At 41.4% G+C, this 18,782-nt stretch overlaps 1 protein-coding gene across 3 annotated transcripts in view; it reads right to left on the reverse strand.

Moving 5' to 3' along the window:
• The window catches only part of fhod3a (formin homology 2 domain containing 3a), a 69,568-nt gene that overhangs the window by 45,459 nt on the left and 5,327 nt on the right, over positions 1 to 18,782 (reverse strand). For all 3 annotated transcript variants that reach the window (XM_085347039.1, XM_085347038.1, XM_085347040.1), the window contains exons 2-3: positions 17,047 to 17,156; positions 11,703 to 11,770 (exon numbers count right to left, since the gene is read on the reverse strand). In XM_085347039.1, the coding sequence (XP_085203165.1) occupies positions 11,703 to 11,770; positions 17,047 to 17,156 (178 nt within the window). The remainder of the gene's footprint in view (positions 1 to 11,702; positions 11,771 to 17,046; positions 17,157 to 18,782) is intronic.

The raw sequence follows: 18,782 nt of genomic DNA on the forward strand, positions 1-18,782 counted from the left end.
GTTTGAGAGGGAATGAAAGGAAAACACATATAAACAGCATGTGCAGTTTAATACAATTCCCATAAATTCGTCCCCAGAGAAACCATTCGTGATCATACAACAGCAAACACAGAACTTTGTAGTAAACGACGTGCTTAAATATCTGTGCCGTAAAAGAGCTACATACTACAACCTTGAACCGTGATGAAGGCTATCAGCTGTGAAAGAAGCTCAAAAGCAGATGTCTTCAGTGAAGGAACTCATGACCACATAAACACATTCGAACAACTAAAAATATGCATGCTCACAAAGGCATTCAGTCCCCACACACTGCACTGCAAGACCACACTGTGCCCTGTGCCCTTCACATGCCCCTGGCACCTCTGAATTAGTCCAAACACTCACACATAAATAGTCCCTCACAACACAAACAGAAATATAGCCAGCGTCTCCTACAGGCGCCCTGTGTTACCAGAGCAGTAGCTAACAGACTGTATATAAAAGATGGATGCAGTCACAGTGATGTTTGTTGGTGAGTGAAGCCCTGAAACCTTGAGCTGAGCAATTTATTGTAATGTTTTGAAACTGGATGAGACAAATAAGGGGTGCATTACCCTGTCTGATTATCCTTTTTGTCTCTAATGGGACAATAATTTACAAAATGAATGTTACATTGTATCCAGCGAGGTCTAGAAATAGCGAAGGAGCTGATAAAGTCATACGTGGGCTAATTTTCCAATAAGATTTTGCTGATTTCTGACCGTAACAGAAAAAAAACAGGTTTAAGGGTCTTCCACACTGGTTCATAAGCTAGGCCCATCTTTAATATACAGTTTGTGAGCATCCTTGTCATAGTGCTTTGTAAGTGTGATGTTTTCTCCTAATTAACCACATATTTTTCATAAATACACTTCTGCTACACCAAACAATCCGGTTTCATCAACTTCTTTACATTTTTTCTTTTACAAAGCATTGCTGTTTAACTGCTGATGAGTTGGTCTGTAATAATGCTTTCATATGAAGTGTAATATGTCTTTTTCTCTGGTGTGCAGTCAGACACAACAGCTGGTTGTGGGAAATACTCTGGTGTCCGGGCCCACATGCAAATGTGCACACGTGAAACAAGTGCCCAGTGTTTTCCCTTGCACTTCCCCCACCCTTTGTCATTGTGACTTACGCATTCTCACGCTCCATGACGACATCGCTGCAAGTGACTGGATTCACTGGGCATGTGCAGTGACAATGCGTGTCATAATTAAGGCAAAGAGCAAAGAAACTAGGTTTTGCAGAGCTGCGTATTCAGTTTTGTTGTTAGTTCACAGTGAGTGCTGATGGTCATATAGTGCCAAGTGACACTGTTCCAAAAAAGCCAACACATGATTCTTTAAAGGAGGTTCAAATGGCTGCAAAACTCTTTTGCTGGCTTTGAAAAATTACTTCTCAACAAATGTTCTTGGAAACAGACGTGTATATATATATATATATATATATATATATATATATATATATATATATATATATGGACAGTAGACAAAAAGAGCATGGACAGCAGACATCAAAGGAAAAGGGAAAACAGATGCAGAGAGTGTGAGCACGTTAAACACAGAGGGTGAATCCAGCAAAAGTCTAACAGCAGTGAGGATGAGTAAACAGAGAGGATATTGGAGGAAGCGTCCTGCTCGCTGAGTGGATTAGCTGGTTGAAATCTTGCTCTGACTCATCACGCTATTGCTTGTTATTACGCCTCCCTTATGTGTATGTGCATATTGTGTTTCCCTTTGTGTGTCCCTAATAGAGATGCCAATGTGGTGTATAAGCACAATCACATCTTCCTGAAACTATTTCCCCTCTTGTTCTCATGACCCACTGTATGAGTACTAGTGGCTGCTAATGGTGTGTGCCTGTGTGTAATTCTGAGAAGGAAAGAGTTTGTGTACCTGAAGCAGTGTTACAGAATTTCTCTGTGTTGGCTTTATAGAAGTAACTAACATGAACTCAAATCATATTAGAAGCAGTCCAGCCAAATCCAGTCACTCTATTAAAGAAGCCCAGTATAACCAACAGATAACCTCAATATGGTTAGTTACTTACTAACTAGTTACTAACTAGTAACTAAGTTTGCGTGAATAGCTGAGCTTCTCTACACAATACAGTATTTGGTACATAATATTGTAGTTCATAAATGTTAACAGGCAGCTAGTGCTAGCTAATACTCAGAAGTGAGTGCGCTGAAACCTCCATGAATCAGGTGACCTGCTGATGTTGGCTATTTTCACCAACAATGGTCAAAGGACTTTTTCAGCTGTCATTCTTCTAGCTAATGTTAGCTAACCTTAGGTCATCTGCTAAAATAAATAAATTGCTTAATACCCAAGGTAGCAGCTAACTGGCTAAGCTTAGCTTGCGGGAACCTGCTATCAATCAAAGCAATCACTATAGCGCCTATTTGCAACCACTGATCAGGGTTGTTGCTTGCAAAGGCAGGGGAATTTGGATTTTACTTAATCTTAGACACTTAGAAATTGTCATTGGCAATTATAAAGTTTTAAAACATAAAAAAGTTGCACAGCAGCCAGAAATTCTCAGCCTTTGTTAACTCCAACGCAGGTTCACATTATTGAACAAGAAAGCCACAATATATACTAAATCTAGAAAACAGTGCCATATTGGCTTTACTCTTCTTCACCTGTAAGTCAGCAAACCGTTGAGCTGTGACGTTCAGAGATCCTGGCTCGCTGCTTCAGCTCTGTCTGGCAGGTGCATTTCCTCCTTGCTTTGTTTTTCCCTTGTGTTTCTTTCCCTAAGTGCTTTACCATTTCCCTGGAAATCATCCCTCGCCCCGTCTCTTTCCACACATCCCCTAAACCCATCATCTCTGAAACCCTACGGCTGGATAAGATCCCAAGCCCGCAGATTCTCCTGATTCTGGATGTTTAGCTCGGGGTAATTGTAATGTTTTATTGCATTATGTAATACCTTCAAAATGATTAAAACAGACCAGCCAGAGCTTTTTGCCGGCACACTTGGGTGCATATACGAACAAGTCCAGACATAACACTCACAAGAGCGTACAGCCACACACACATACTCTATGTCAATATATATTTCTTACTTTCTTCCATTAAGCCCACAGAGGTTTTGGAGAGCTAACCCCAAAAAGCAGTATGTTGTGCCACAGCGCAACAGTTGGCCTTCTAATGTTTGTCAGCATGACTGGAGCGTAGGGAAAACCCTGCCACATCCACAGAAAACACAGCGTTATAACACACACCACACCACATCAGCGGATCAATAAGGAGACACACAGCTGGAAAGCAAGACCAGATTACACAGAAAAACCATAAAAGCTATGAATACCTAGCTTCCCTGTATGTTCAGCGGATGGCTTAAAGCTAGAGAGAAGGAATAAGCAAGTAAAACCTAAGAGTTTAAGGACTTTTCATTGCCTCTGCAAAATACATTTAAGACCTTACTGTGAGGGAAACGCACTTTAAAAATGAAAATATACTCTGATGTAAGTTCAAACTTAACAGTGAGGTCAAATGAAACTGCATCCAAATGTTAAATTATAAACTGTAAATGGTCTGGTACTAATATGGCCCATTTCTGTTCAGTTGAGCACCAACAGCGCTTTCTATTGCAAGTCATGTTCACCCAAAACACACACAAACAGATACAGCGCGTTTATGATGGATGTGATATTGCCCAAGGGCACTTCGACACACGAATTAGAGGATAAACCTTTAGACTGACCTGACTGGTAGACAGCGTGCTCTACCACATGAGACACAGCTGTATTCTAATAAAGAGACAACAATACACTGTAGCTGTTGTCAAACAGGCCAAGAGACCTATTGTTAACCCCTCTGGCAACCTCTGGTTGCTAGGGAAATTAGTAATTCCCTGACTAGTTGGCGGACTGGAGGTTGATGGCTGTCACCTGGTCCGAGCAGTCATAAAAACAGTGCTGTTGCAGAGCAGCGACCTGCTATTGCAGCTCTTCAGATTCGGTTTCACCCAGCGACTGCCAGCACCCTCCTGCAACAACCCACCAACCAGTGAGAGAACACATATTTTTCCCTAGCAACCTGTGGTTGTCAGGAGGTCACTGACCGCTCTCTTGGGATGCATGACTGGGACTAGGCTTTAGCAATACATTTTACAGCCAGCAACCTTCAGTAATCATTCGCCAGCTGTTTGGGGAATGTACATTTTCCCTGTAGGCCTGTAGTTGCCAGTGAGACTGGACTGGAGACCCGTCCTCAACCACTTGTCCCTAACCACTTACCAACTGGTTGGCAAATGCGCAGTTTCCCCAAGTGACCTGTACAGTAGTTGCCAAAGGGTTGCTTTAGGGTTGCCTAAGCCACAAGTTGGAAACATCGACAAGATAAAGCCTTGCAATTCTTTCCAGAAACCAACATTAACCACCAAAAATCATAAATGCGAATCTCTTTGTCATTAAACTCGCACCTTCCCTCTCTCTAAAAGGCTAGCTAGCAAGCTCTTTTTCATTATCATCAATTTGAACATTTCCATAAGTGCACCGCAAGCTGGAAAATCTGGCGCCAATGCAACTATAAACATTTAATCCCTTCAAACTGGATTCTCCTTCATTGCCTGCACATGTGCTTTTTCCAGAGGTTCCAATTTTAGCAATAGATGCAACATAATCTACTACTGAAGTGTAAATAAAGTCAAACAGCATTAGTGCAGCAGGAGAAGAGAACGACTACAGAAAAGATAAATGCTGGTGGCTTTTCTACAGCAGCCACTGCTGGAAAGTTTTTCACCACTACACCTCCATCGCTAATGCCTCATCTGCACATCTCTCCATCTCTAACAGCAGTAACTAAAGCATGACTCATGTGGGCTCTCCTCAGGGTCTCAGCTGCTGGTGAGGGTAGAGGGGAAACTATTTGAGTGATTTTTTTTTTTTTGATTTTTTTTAAATTTCATTCCTTCCTTCTCTCTGTGAAACACACATTAAAATAAGAGCACAGTGTTCTGTATTTGGAATGCAGAAGTGCTGATTTTAGGTGGTGGTGGTGCAGAAAAAAAAATGGACACATAAACATACATTTTCACAGAAGGTGCTCTGGTTGTGCATAGATGAAGCAGACTGAGCGGCAGGACTAAACTTGTCTAACCCTTTGCACACAGTTCATAAGCATAGCGAAATATCTTTGTTGACTCAGAAGTTAGCAGGAGGATAGTGCACAACTTCTTGAGCCAAAGCCACAGGTGTCTATCAGAACAATGAAGCATGAAGATTATATGGAGCTGAGCTGAGTAAATATAGATTCAGAGGAAAAACAATGCAATCCAGGAAAAGTAAGAAATGTTGAGGTTAAACAACTGCAGCTGAGTCTTTTTGAATAATATAATTCAAGATATGGTGGGAAACATCAACAGGGGACAAATGGACGGTGGATTAAAAAGTAGGGTAGCACAGTTATTAGAGGGCACCATGCCAACAACTTGACTGCTCAGTCACAGATGTCCTGCAGCAATACCCCCTCCCAGCTTACCCATTAGCAAGCATTATCTCCATGCCACACCATGCCATTACCCGGCCTTATCTCCCACAGCAGGGGGACACCAATGAAGTAAATCGTTGTCAGAACCAGCTGTAGTCATTTCTTTTTATATAGCATCTTATAGCCAGAGTGAACAGAGGTCCTGTCAGGAAATCTAGCCTAAGTAGCGACTACTCATTTATCACTCAAGACCACCCTGTTGGCAAGCTTAAAAAGATTGTAATTTCTCTAACTCTCACTGATGCCATGAAATCCTTAAAATATCTGTAGTAAACCCTCGTTTGTTTGTTTTTTTCTTGTTGTTTTTTGAATAGGGCCCTGTTTTATTCAGTAAAGGCAGGATCAAATTATAAAACTGAAACTGAAATGAAGATTCTGATGTGTGAATCCTGCAGTGAGCCGAAGATAAGACAGATACAGACACAATCTTCAAGTTTTCAACGAGTTGCTAGTTTGTTATGTAACAGTAGAACCCGCGAAAATCAAAGCGAGTTAAACTTCCCTCCACCCTAACCTCTGGCCTCCACCTCTTCTTGACAATACGATGGGGGGTGATTAGAGACAGATAATTGGCGCGCAGAAATCCAAGCCAATTTTTTTAAAGGGCTAAATTCCAGAGCTCAGTGCTAAGGGATTGAAAAGGGTCCAAAACACATGCAAGGCCTTTTGTTCTGCACTCCGACTCTTTTGTTTCACCTGCTGTACCACTCATTACAGGGAGCTTTACCTGTCAGAGAACATACCCTCGCTGTTTTTGATCACTTGAATTACTGCATATCCTTTGACTTGAGGAGAGGCTGGGAAATGAGGCCGCATGGGAAACAAAAGCTTTGGGAATCTAAAACCATTTACTTCCTCAAGCTCAGGTCCAGAGCCCTGGGAGTTGGAAGGTTCTGCTCATAGACAGCGTAAAAAGAAGGATGTAGCTTTCAGAGGTGGGGCATCGATAAAGGATAGTATTGTAATATTTTTCTTGGCAATATTGTATCGATACTGGGGCACTAAACATCCATTTTTTTAAAAAATTAAATACATCAAATAAGATAAGATAACCTTTATTAGTCCCACACGTGGGAAATTTGTTTTGTTACAGCAGAAAGTGGACAGTGCAAAGCTATATAGCAAAAATTAGAGAACACTGGAATAGAATAAGAATAAGATACTGTACACAACTGTACAGAATAGAATAAAATAAAATACTATATACAATACAATAATATATACAATAGGATAAAATAGAATTCAAATGCTATATACGACTGAGTAAAAATACAACTTTGTCAGAAAAAGACAATTGCACTTAGTCTCATTGCACATGTGTGGGTTTGTGTGTTTGATCAGCTGCAAATATATTCTGGGAATACTACAAAATGGCTAATCTTCTGCACCAACATCCTAAGATAACATTAGCCGAGCAAACTTACATTAAATCAGCTCAGCTGAAAAACCAACGTCGCACTTAGCTTATTATTGCACATGCACAATCACTTTTGACTGTAAGGCGATTACACAGGGCATCTAAAAGGAGGCAACCTTTCTGCAAACAGTTGCAGTCTGACTTGGACTGACTGCAATCACTCTCAGAGAGATGATCAGAAAAGTCTGCAAATAATTGCTAATTTTTAAATTAGACAGATCGGCAACATGTTGCCATCGGTCTTGATTACTCTTTGTCAATGAGCACAACATGAGGGAACTCGACTCAACTGGCTGCAAGCCGATTGCATTGTGAGTGTATTTAATAGCAGACTGTCTTATGGCAGGAGTTCAGTGACAGTGTTGGCAGGTTTGACCATCTCATTCAGCAAAAAAACCCCCAAAAAACAAAACTAAGGTGCGAGAATGTTATCTTACTGGATAAATCAGAGTTTGAGAACATAGTGAAAGAAAGACGACAAAATGCAATATATGTTATTTGCAATACTTAGCATATCACAAAATGTTAAAAACTGAAGTATACTGTATTGTACAAGTATTGTGATAATATCGTATCGTGGGGTGATTCCCGCCTCTAGTAGCTTCCAGGTTTGGTGAAGCCACCAATGCAAAACTGCCTTGAGTCTGCACTTAGTGGACACTTTCCTGATGGCTTCATGGACTCATCGCTTGATTCATGTTATTCAGAGAACAACATTAAATCCATATTGTGAATTTTGATCATTCTAAGCGTCTGAAAGGAGTATTATCTACGGTATGCTCACTGGCTTGTGACTGACCAGTTCTTAGCCACTCGGAATATTGATTTCACAATCATATCCATCCTTTATTAGTAACATCTGGTTTAAAAACATCAAGATGACCACGGTGAAAACAGTCATCCCTAGAAACTGATGAGTTACATGACAGCAACTACGTCCATCTTACTGTCTATGTTTCTGCATGGGAAACGGGAAACCGCCAAAAACTGCAGTTCCTTGAATTGCCACTAGGGGCTAGTTCAAAAAGCGAGTCAATCACCAATAATTCTAATATTAAAATTTCCAACTTTAACAGGAGAAATAAACAGGTTTGCAGCCTGGTACGATTTTTTACAAAGAGTGGATTTACAGATTGACTGGCTTTAGTCCATATGTAAAATTCCTGCAGTCAGAAAAATCCATCAGAAGTACAACAAGAGGTAAACTTCACATCATCCTTTCCCTTCCTACCTCTAAACTTTTAATACCCCCAGTTCTCCCTGATCTCCATCAATCAACCCCTTTGCTTCCTTTAACTCTCACATTTAGTGCAAAGAGGCTCCACTGTGCTGCCTCCCTCACGTGTTTCTGTGCTGTCAACACTTTCTAAAGATAACACCTCAACTTCACCCCCACCCCAGAACCGCCGCTCTGTACTCATCAGCCACGATCCACAACAACTCTTCGACTGTGACAGAGGCAGCTAAAATTAACCCTTAAACAAAGGGTTCTGGGCAGGCCGCGTGATGGACCGATAGAAGGGATGTGAGTGTAGGTGGAAGTCTGCACAAGCAGATATTAAAAGTTAAAAGAACAACTGAAAGAGACAGTGCAGCAGTTGAAAGTATAAATAATGAGGTTCGGGCCACAACTTCTTAACCTGAAGCTGAGGACAGTGAGGACACCCACAATGCATAAAAAATGAACAAAACAGCCTGATTTCCCAGCGGGGTTCAGGCTGGAGACGTTCAGAAGACCTGGATCATTAAAATGCCACAAGGGCCTCTCGAGCGCAGACAGAGTGCCTTCACCAGCAGTCAAAGTCATGGCCTTGCTGACCATGTCAGTGTGTGTTTCTGTTCATGTACCAGGGAAAAATTCATTAACTCACAAACATAATCACACTCTGACTCACACAAACTCCCACCGTAGAGCTGCTTTAATCCCAACCGGAACGCCTGCATGTAATTCAATCTATCTGCAGAAAAGCCAAGAAATGCCCAAGAATGCTGCGTTTCTCTTAGTCATTCAAACTTTTCTAATCCCTGCAATCTTGAAAGAAGATCACTGGATGACTGAAGGAGATGTATCCAACATTTAGCCTCAATACAATGATGTTTAGATCTTTGCTAATTGAACCTAGAAGGTCATGAGACCAGTAAGATTAGGAAAATCTGTAAGAAATGGAGCATTTCATGCATTTTAATCATAATAAACGCACAGCTTTTCAGTCACAAACATTTCATTAATGTGCATCCTTGAATGCAACGTGATTTTTCATTTAGCGGACAGTTTGCTGTCCACCACTCGGAGGATTTGAAGGTTAAGGCCTAGAAAGATTAGAGAACGTTAAACGGGTGGATGAGTGGACAGCTGAAGCGACACTGAGTGATGGGGGGTGGACAGCAGATCTTTAAAGTGAATAGACTGCTGTGACACGCTTAAGCTATCTGCTTGTATGTTTGTTTAATGCGGCAGAATTACACACTGCCACTTCCAAATATCAAGTCCCGTGCAGATTTAGTCGTTGCCCTGCATCTGTGCCGTGCTAACTGAAATCTGGATTGCGGTCAGCATAGTAAACAAACTCTATCATCGCACGTTGGCACTGGATAAAAATAAGCGATGCCCTTCAAAAGAAAATGTCTCTGCGTTGATGATGGCGATGCAACTTTTTCTAATAAGAAGCTGTTTTTCATTTTATGCGTAAAGGGACAAATAAATATAGCCCGGCGCTGTTTTTTCTCCAAACCATGGGAAGATCCCTCATAACGGCTGGATGTGTGGGTGTGTGTATTACATGGTCATGGGTGTGAGAGAAAGATTTAGCTTACATCAATCCTCAGTGCATTCACTCAGGCCCATCAGAGGATGAAGAAAAACACTGTAGCAGTTTTACATCTGTAAGCAAACAGCAGTTTATATGTTTGCAGCAGATGGCTGCAGATCCAGGTCAGTCCTCATCCCTTTCAGAATGAGCCCGTCTGTTTCCAACAGCCCTCGAGCCTAAAACTTTCTTTAGAGGACAGCAACTATACATCCATCATAATCTACTGAAAGGAAGTGGTTTAAGGGAAAGTGGGAGGATGAAAACTGCCGTTTGCAAAAAGAAAACTTCATCTAATTACAATCTAATCACTATAAAAGGTGATCAAATGCAGCCAAATCTCTAACAGGTCCATTTCAGAATACTTTTTTAAAACTATTTTTAAGACAGCAAAAAAAATGCCCCATATATACAAGAACTATATTTTTTGTACCCTTCCTAAGCACTGCTTAGACTGACCTTTCACCTCATTAACATCTCGGCCGGTCTTGATTCTAGGATCCAGAATTAGCTCTGCTATCACTGGCATGAAGAGTGTTGACCAAGTAGGAAAAAGTCATGGAGGAAATGGGTGAAGAAGGACACACCCCGGGGAGAGAAAGCATGATAGAGTGGGATAATTTTAAAGGAGGGTTTTCCCTAACAAAACGTAACCACAGCGCTAAAGTGTTTCAGTGCAGTGCCTCAGCCAAGTGAAAGGAAAAAACACAATCCCAAGAGTTCTCCACTGCTGTGGACAGAAAAGACACTGATAGGGTACAAACTACTGACTAGGAAATTGCACATTATTCATCTCTATACTCTCTTGCTGCCTTATAAGTTTCTTATAACAGCGGTCCTCAACCCCCGGGCCACAGGCGGGTACCGGTCCGTGAGTTGTTTGGTACTTGAGCTACAGTACCAAGATTTGTAACATTTATAAGGTGATTGTTTAAAAGCCTGAACTCAAGAAGTGTTGATCTGATGAGCAGGAAAACTGAAAAATAGGCCAGAAACAGCCTGTTAGGTGTAACTCCACAATACCTCAGTTAGCAGGTGTGTAGCTACACCCAGATCTATCAATGTCTACAGATGGATGACTAAGCAGAAATTTAACACTGTCAAAAAAGCTGTTTTCTTCTGTTTGAGACCCTAATCACAAGTGATCGTCAGCGGAATTCATGTTCATAAAAAATTAAGCTGAAATCCATTCAATAGTTCTCAAGAGATTCAAATAATGACCTGGTAGCATTAAACAAGTTAGCTCTCAAGATCTAACATAAATTATGTGCACGGTCCTTGTCAGCAACACAGAAGATCCAGGTTTGTAGGCTCATCTTAGCTGCCTCTGCCACAGAGTTGTCCCTGTGCTTACTCTCCTCTCATGCCCCTCCTTTGCGTTTAATCTCATAAACGGCTGTGGCTGTGTGAATGCGAGAGTAAATGAATAGTGGAATTGTAAAGCGCTTTGGGTGCCTTGAAAAGCGCTATATAAATCCAATCCATTATTATTAATATTAGAACTTTCTCTTCAGACTTATCACTAAATACTTGAACTTTACTGCTGTTATCTTTTTTCCACCCTCTCACATAAAGTGAAAGTCACACCTCTCTCCCTGTTGTTTTTCTCCCCGTATAGCAAAGATGAGTCAGGAGCATCACACTGTGACGGCTTCACCAGAAACCAGAAGCTTCTCTGCAAAAAGGCTCACACACGGCAATGGTTTTTTTCTCAGTGTGTCAAAAGATGTGGCAAAAACATGAAATTGCCACGTTAAATTTAGAGAAGTTTCACACACACCAGTCAATCCAGCTTCCAAGTGGGCGGTTTCGGGTTTGAAGTGTACCACTTGGAAAACCCTGGGACGGCCATTTAAAGGGGGGTTACAATGTGCTCTTAGGCTCGCTGGTGCATCTGACGGCATGTGCATGTGTGTTTCCAGGGAGAAATGTGTTACAAACATGTGGCACAGTACTCACCAATGCAGGCGTGGACGCGGACTGTCAGCTGGGTCCGTAAAATAACGCTGTGCTTCTTCCCTCTGGACCTGAGAGACATTGGAGGGAGGAAACAAGAGAATTAAATTTGAGTCAAAACTAAATTGTCTAAGTTTTGTCTCTTCTATCATAGCCAAAAACAGCTGACATGATGAGACTGATGCACACAAACGTGGGCGTGCATTACATTTATACCCCCATATTGATACACATCTGATTCTTTTCAGACAGCAGAACGGCAGCAGACATAACAGGCATTTTCACAAGTGCGCACCTCCGCGTGGCATCGTTCCCATGAGCAAACACTCATGGAAACCCTATTTTCAGTGGGAAGGCACACAAATGTCAAGATAAAGTACAATATTATGTTACGCTATCTGTTATACCCTTACGTCCTAATCGCTAGGAACTAATCAGCGACTTCAATCACTAACAAACTGATACCATCCAGCCCACGCAGGGAAAGCATGACTCTGATAGCATTTACCGCTGGAATTATGCATAACATGCTCTTAGGAAAAAACAGTCAAACAAGAGAGCACCTGGCCTCTAATCCTTCTATTACAATGTTATCAGATTTGCTAGGAAATAGAGCAAAATGTTAACACAATCTTTGAGATGCGAACAAACACAAATTCATTTTTCTTTCTTTTCTGGTAGTCTGTTGTGTAAGAATGGCAGTCAAAGCAACTGAACTGTGGGAGGAAAGTTAGGCTAGCATGAAACACATAGTGGTGTGGGCACACAGTTTAACTATATACTGACTTGTCAGTCACAAAGTAGGCCCACTCTAAAGTATTCCCATCATTAATTTTGTTGATTGAGCTTTAACATCAAGTTGCCATAAACAAGACGGTCGAGATGGTGAAGGCAGTTTCCAGAGGTTCTCTGTCAGAAGCTTCCACTTTCTGGACTTCCAGTTTCATTGGGGCATTGAGATAGTCCAGAATAAATGAGGCTCCTTTTTTGGATCATTAATGGTCTTCTGGGGAAAAAATGTGGCAATAAAAAATCATCATGGAGTTGAAAGAAATGGAGTGACTGCAAAATATTGACTGAAAAGGTGTAGCCTGTAGCTTTAGCTTATTACATCCACCCTTTTTACATTGAAAAATCTAACTGGCAACACTTTTATAACTAGATTTTACCAAACAAAGACCAAATCACCAAAGAGAAACTAATGCTTCATAAACAATCGGTCCTTAATTTTATACCTAGTTAGCTTTATACCTAGTTAGCATATTATTTTCATTTTATGCAGTTGAAACAATAGATACAGTTCCAATTTTAGTTTTTTAGTTTTTTTTTTTTTACAGATTTCGATTGAAATAAAACACCTTTGGATAAGTATTAGGGACATCACAGTACCGTGGGCCACTTTGGGGCTGCTGCTACACACAGGCAGCAAAAGCAGAAACTTCAAGATTCTTGACCACAGTCACCTTCAGACACCACAACCAGCTGCGTCTTGTACGCACAGGTAAATAAGTGAATAAGCTACACTTGTAACGTCTGAGGTCTTTTTGCAACCACACACAATACACAAATTGGACATAAACAGCTTCAGGATCTGGAAAACGCAAAGCAACGCAAAGTGTGTTGAACCTGCCTTCTTCTTCATGGCCACCAGTGGGCAATACTCATGGTGGGACTTTCTTATTTCCCAATGAGTTCATGGGCTCAGTCACTCATTTATGTCTTTTATGTAAATCTCGGCCATAATACGTTTCAGAAATATCATCCAGGGTGCAGTCATTGGCTAATGATTTGTGATTAATGAGACGTTAGCCAATGAGCTAATGTTTCAAAACAGCAAGATGACAACATCTAAAACATTCATCTTGAGACTTCACAGACCAACATTTGATGTCATGGCAACCATGTCCACTTTTTATACCGCCTATCTTTGCAACCAGGGAACTCGCCCCCTGTTGGATGTTAGAAGAATGTAGATTTAAGGCACTTCTATATTGCCTTTTCAGACTCATGGAAGCTACAGTTAGAACAGAAGCAAAAGTTATGGGCCTAACTGTACATCCTTCTTTTATACACAGTGGATGCCTGTGATTGACATAAGTATGATATGTTGAAGTCAGGCGTAAAGGGTTCAAAGGGAGATTCCTTTGCATCACAAGCTACAGCCATCTACAGTGACTTCCAGTGGAAGCAGAGCAATTATTGTCACCCGAGGGCTTTGTTTACTGTAAGCTGTGGAGAGCACTGTCCTGCCATAGCTGCAATCACAACACTGTGTTTGATGTGTGGAAGCATAAATTCAGCTAACACCAATGTGCTCTTTAGAAACCTGCAGATATTTTTAGTGATAGAGAAGTTTCCGTTTTCTGGATCAGTTATTTAGTAAAAACTACAGGGAAAAAAACCCTTTTCTCATTATTCTATAAAAGATATTGTATGTGTGTGACCAGCAGACTTTATGGTTATTTATAAATTAAAACTGTTATTGTGGGATTATAGAGGTTGTGGCTGATAACTATTTTAAATGGATCCATCTAGTCAATCCTGATATCCACTGCTTAAAGTTTTTATTTCCCAGATGCTGTTAAAGGGAACCATTGTGTTATCATTATGCTTACAGCTCTTGAATTCTACTGCAGGAGTTTTCTGTGATTCATAATTGCACTTTTTTATCCCATGCTGGGCCTTAATGCAAGTAATGTTCAACGTCGGATCAAATGCAACTTAGCCAAGTTTATTCTGATTGGCTGCCCCTCACAAACAGAAGGTTTGAACAAGAAGTGGGCAGGGCTTCTTGCCTAAGATGACCATATTAGGGGTATCAACCCTCATTGACATCATACAGCTGTCTGAAGATTGACCTTTTTGCTCACAGATATCATTTGCATGTACTGACCTCATTATTTGAAACTCATTCAGCAATGTAACAGTATATACTTAGTATGACAGAAAAATACGTTAACGCATCACCGAGCCTATTAAAGCACATGTTAAAGATACGTTCTGACATTGGTTGGGATTAATTTAGTCTTTTATAACACTATATAGACAGCTTTCATTGTGCAGAATGAATTTAGAAAGAATTCATCCTCACCCTTTGTGACATTTTGCCAAGACGAGGTCAAACCCAAACCAAAAACGCATGATTCATTTCTTACTGTCAGCTCATTATGACCTCGGTTAAAGCCACAGTTTGATAGAATGACTGACAGAACTGTCCAATCCAACCAATTCCTCAACACAAACGAGCCTTTCTTCGCCTATCTGTCATCTGTCATATGGCTTACCGAGCGCACAAGAAAGATACACACATTTGAAAACAAATAGATAGATATGCACATGGAAACAACCACTTATAATAAACACAGAGACTAACAAGGCTCTGGGGTCTGCCATCACTTATCAGGCAGCCGCCCCCAGTCCTAAACAGACTGACATACCTACACAAACGTACATTGTCACACACATGTGCTGCTGCTTAACAGCTGCCTTCTCCGTGTGGCGGTCAGAGCTCTTTGTGTATAAACGGCTTTGAGCCAATGTTTGCCCGTTTGTGTTACAGCTAATTAGCTAAAGTTACAAGGACTGATCAGCTAAGCAACTGTTTATACTCGTTTTTTTAGATGAGTCTTGGGCAATCAGATCACAAATGAACAGCGCTAAAGGCAAGTATAAAGACGAGACCACCAAGACACATTGCAATTGTTCAAACCACTTCCCGAGGTGGTCTGGGGAGCTTTTGACCACATATCCTGTGTGCTAAAGTGTCCTGATCAATCCCCAACTCTGGCATAACGGGAAATTTATTCGTGGTGGTCCTGTTTGGTCTGGTTCTGCACCTTCTTGGGTGCCACAAATGACTTTGTCCTAACAAAATAACCAGGAGGAAGAGCTAGGACAAACGTATCAGTTCTTGAAATACTTTGTTTTCTTTGCTAGCCCTTTCTTAAACCAATTTAGAGCTTATCTGGCAACAAATTGACGTAATAACTCCCACATAATCACTTCTGTTAGTGAGAGAGTAGGGAAATCTGACCACAACAGACACTTGAAAGCCCCCAACGGTTACCAGTGAGCCAGCGAACGTGGAGTAATCATGCTACAATAATGGTATAGCATTGACAGCATTCCTAACTTTAATTTGTTCTATTACCTAATTTCAGGATTTTCCAATTTAACTAGCTCTATTAATTGATATTAACAAAATATAGTCACCGTTTACGTTTTTTTGAGTTACTTTTGCCTTCATATCAACTCAAAGCAGTTTGGCCGTTCTACTCAAAGTCACTTAAATCTTCTTCATCCCCATTCTAAAGCTCAGTTTTCATTTCAGCAGGTCACGTTGACCATCTCTACTTGTCTAAATGGGCTGATTAATGAGAAGTTGAACAGCGTGTGTAGCTGGAAGCCACAAAGACAGGATTGCATAATAATGTTGGACTCAAATTCAGGTTTTGGTTGTAACTTGAATCCTATACAAATGTATCCGACGTTGAACCTTAGTTGCTGGTGCTAATATGCTAGCCTCAGGCCCTGAGGTTTTCTCACAGTTTTTAATTGCAGACACTGGCCACCTATCAGAGAAGAAAACTGTTTCCATTTGCAATATAAAAATTAGCACACTTACATGACCTAAAACAATACCATTCAGAGGAATAGGCGGAGAGATGCTAGAGTGCCAGGAAAATTACATGTTATGGGATTTACAACAGATCCAGGGTAGGGTTGCTGTAGCCTAAGTGACACGCTAACACAGTTTAAGGAATAAAAAGAAAATCAGGTTCACCAGGGACTGAAGTAACATTCACTATAATGGAAATCATATGCTTGTCAACACTAATGAGCCACATACGAGTTTATGAGTTTTGAACAATAGCCAAAGCACATAATCTAAGGTGATTAACATATTAAATATTCAATTTTCTGGGTGTAATCCTAATCCTGATTTACTGAGATGTCAATACAGCCAGGAGGTTTGATAGAGGTTTCAAAGCCCTTTTACAAAGTCATCACACCGTCGTCTCTACATTCAAGCTGTAAACTGTGAAATACTGTCACAAAGAAGACGAGAATATTAATCATACAATGGGAGAATAGCTGTTGCTGTGGAAGGGAGGGCACACGTGTCCTGCTTTCCAGAGTGCTTCATACTTTCCATGAACTTGCGCTTCCAAGAAATCCATATCCAACAGCTTGTGATTCTCCCCATTTTATAAGAATGAAGAAACTCAGAAAATATGTGTACGTGTATGAGGGGGGAGAGGGCGCGGGGGTCTCGCTGCTTTAGATATTTTCGAGTGGTGAAGAGAGAGAGACTGTTTGGTATAAAGGGTACATGAGTCACTCTCACCCTGTGTCGTCCTGCTGAAAGCCCTCCAGCTCGTCCCTTTGCTCAGCCAGCGAGGACTCCAGATCCAGATAGGTTCCATTGTGGGACAGCTGAAGTGCACAGTCATCAAGCTACGGGATGGCAGAAACAAAATATACAAAGTTAAAGTAATAAAGGAAATACAACAAACGTGTCACTCTGCACACAGGGATGACCCATTGGGCTTCCTTTGTCTAGCGTCCCTTTACTATGTATATCCATGATTCACACCCCCTTTAAAAAAATAAAACAAGAAAGAACAACACTTTGAGCCTGTAAAATAAAGCCAGTTTATGGGGCAGGGGTTTGAACACAAGTGCACACAGTGGTCTGTGAAGGGGTGAGAAGCATTTGCAGGGTGCCTCTGCTTTCTGCATTAAAAAGCTGTTAAGGGAGTTAACTCGTAATAAAGGCCGCAGAACATGAAACCAAAACCAGAGTGGAACACAGCGACGGAACGGCACATTTTATTGCATTAAATACTAGCTGTGAAAAATATAACTCTCAGCTCGGCTCTATATGTTCGTTGAGCGAGCACAGCCTTGCACATGTCCAAGTTTTCGCGCTGGCAATTGATGACTTTCTGAGTTTTTTCACTTCTCATCCACCTCGCCTTCATGTATTTGCATGATCTAAGGTAACACTGCAGAGGGGCCTTTGTCAGAACTGACCCCCTGTGCTGTGTAAGAAGAAACCCAGCTGAGTTTGCGACCAGGTGCACAGTAATATATCAACCCGCCACTGGCACCAATGTTTATGAGTACGGTCACGGGTCGATAGCAGGTGGGAGCATCCGTCCCAGAGACAACTCTTAAAAAGCAACTTACGTCATTAGCTCGCAACAATCGGCTCTGTTTTTGCAACTGCTTCCTGAAGCTGCTGAAGTACGAATAAGTGAATGAGATCAGAGTCGCGCATTGGTATGTAGCAGCTCGGTGGCATCAGTGGGTTTAACTTAGATTGGCCTCTGGTGTGCTGCCAAATCCACACCCACCCACCCGGACAATCCATTCAGGCTGTGTGACGACAATTTCTGACCACCGATCACAAGACCTGCTGCTGCTTTCTGTCCATTCCTCCCTTTCAATCCTAAACAGAGAGACGGACTGTCGCATGGACTCACAGCATAAATATAACCTTGCTATATTTACTCTCCTCTGAGGCAGCATGAACACTGGAGCTCAAGAGTGGGTGTGTCTATGGGGGCAGGCAGCACTGCCTGAGCTGAAGTATTGGAAAGGGGAACCTAAGAAGCAGCAGGTTAGCATTATTTAGGTAATCCCAGAAACATGACAGTTGATAAGGACACAATGAATCATCTGTGTCAAACCTTCTAAGGCTGAAGGATGACATCAGTGTGGAAGTGCCAAACGCTGCAGTTCCTCTAATGGCCATTCAAGGCTGCCTCCCAAAGCAAGTACACTCATGTGATAAAATATTTATAATAGTATTCTACGGATAGTTTCCCCCTTCATGACAATTCTGCATTTTTTGGGGGTTTTTTTCTCATCTATCTGGATATTTGAGTTAGGGGCGTGGCCACATTGATTGACAAGTGTGCCAGAGCCTGCCTGGCCTCATCCAGCACTCCAAGGCACTGGGTTGGAGTTCTTCACTGCGTGCAGGCTGTTGGTCCCTCTTGGAGGATTTTCAAACAGAATACGTAACTTATATTAAGGCTTGTTGTGCGATGTACAAAGAAACAGTTTGCCCACTCT

Source organism: Diplotaxodon limnothrissa, linkage group LG22 (assembly GCF_057381915.1).
Source record: "Diplotaxodon limnothrissa isolate DT_005_m linkage group LG22, D_limnothrissa_male_GT1.1, whole genome shotgun sequence".
In the NCBI taxonomy this organism is placed as follows: Eukaryota; Metazoa; Chordata; class Actinopteri; order Cichliformes; family Cichlidae; genus Diplotaxodon; species Diplotaxodon limnothrissa.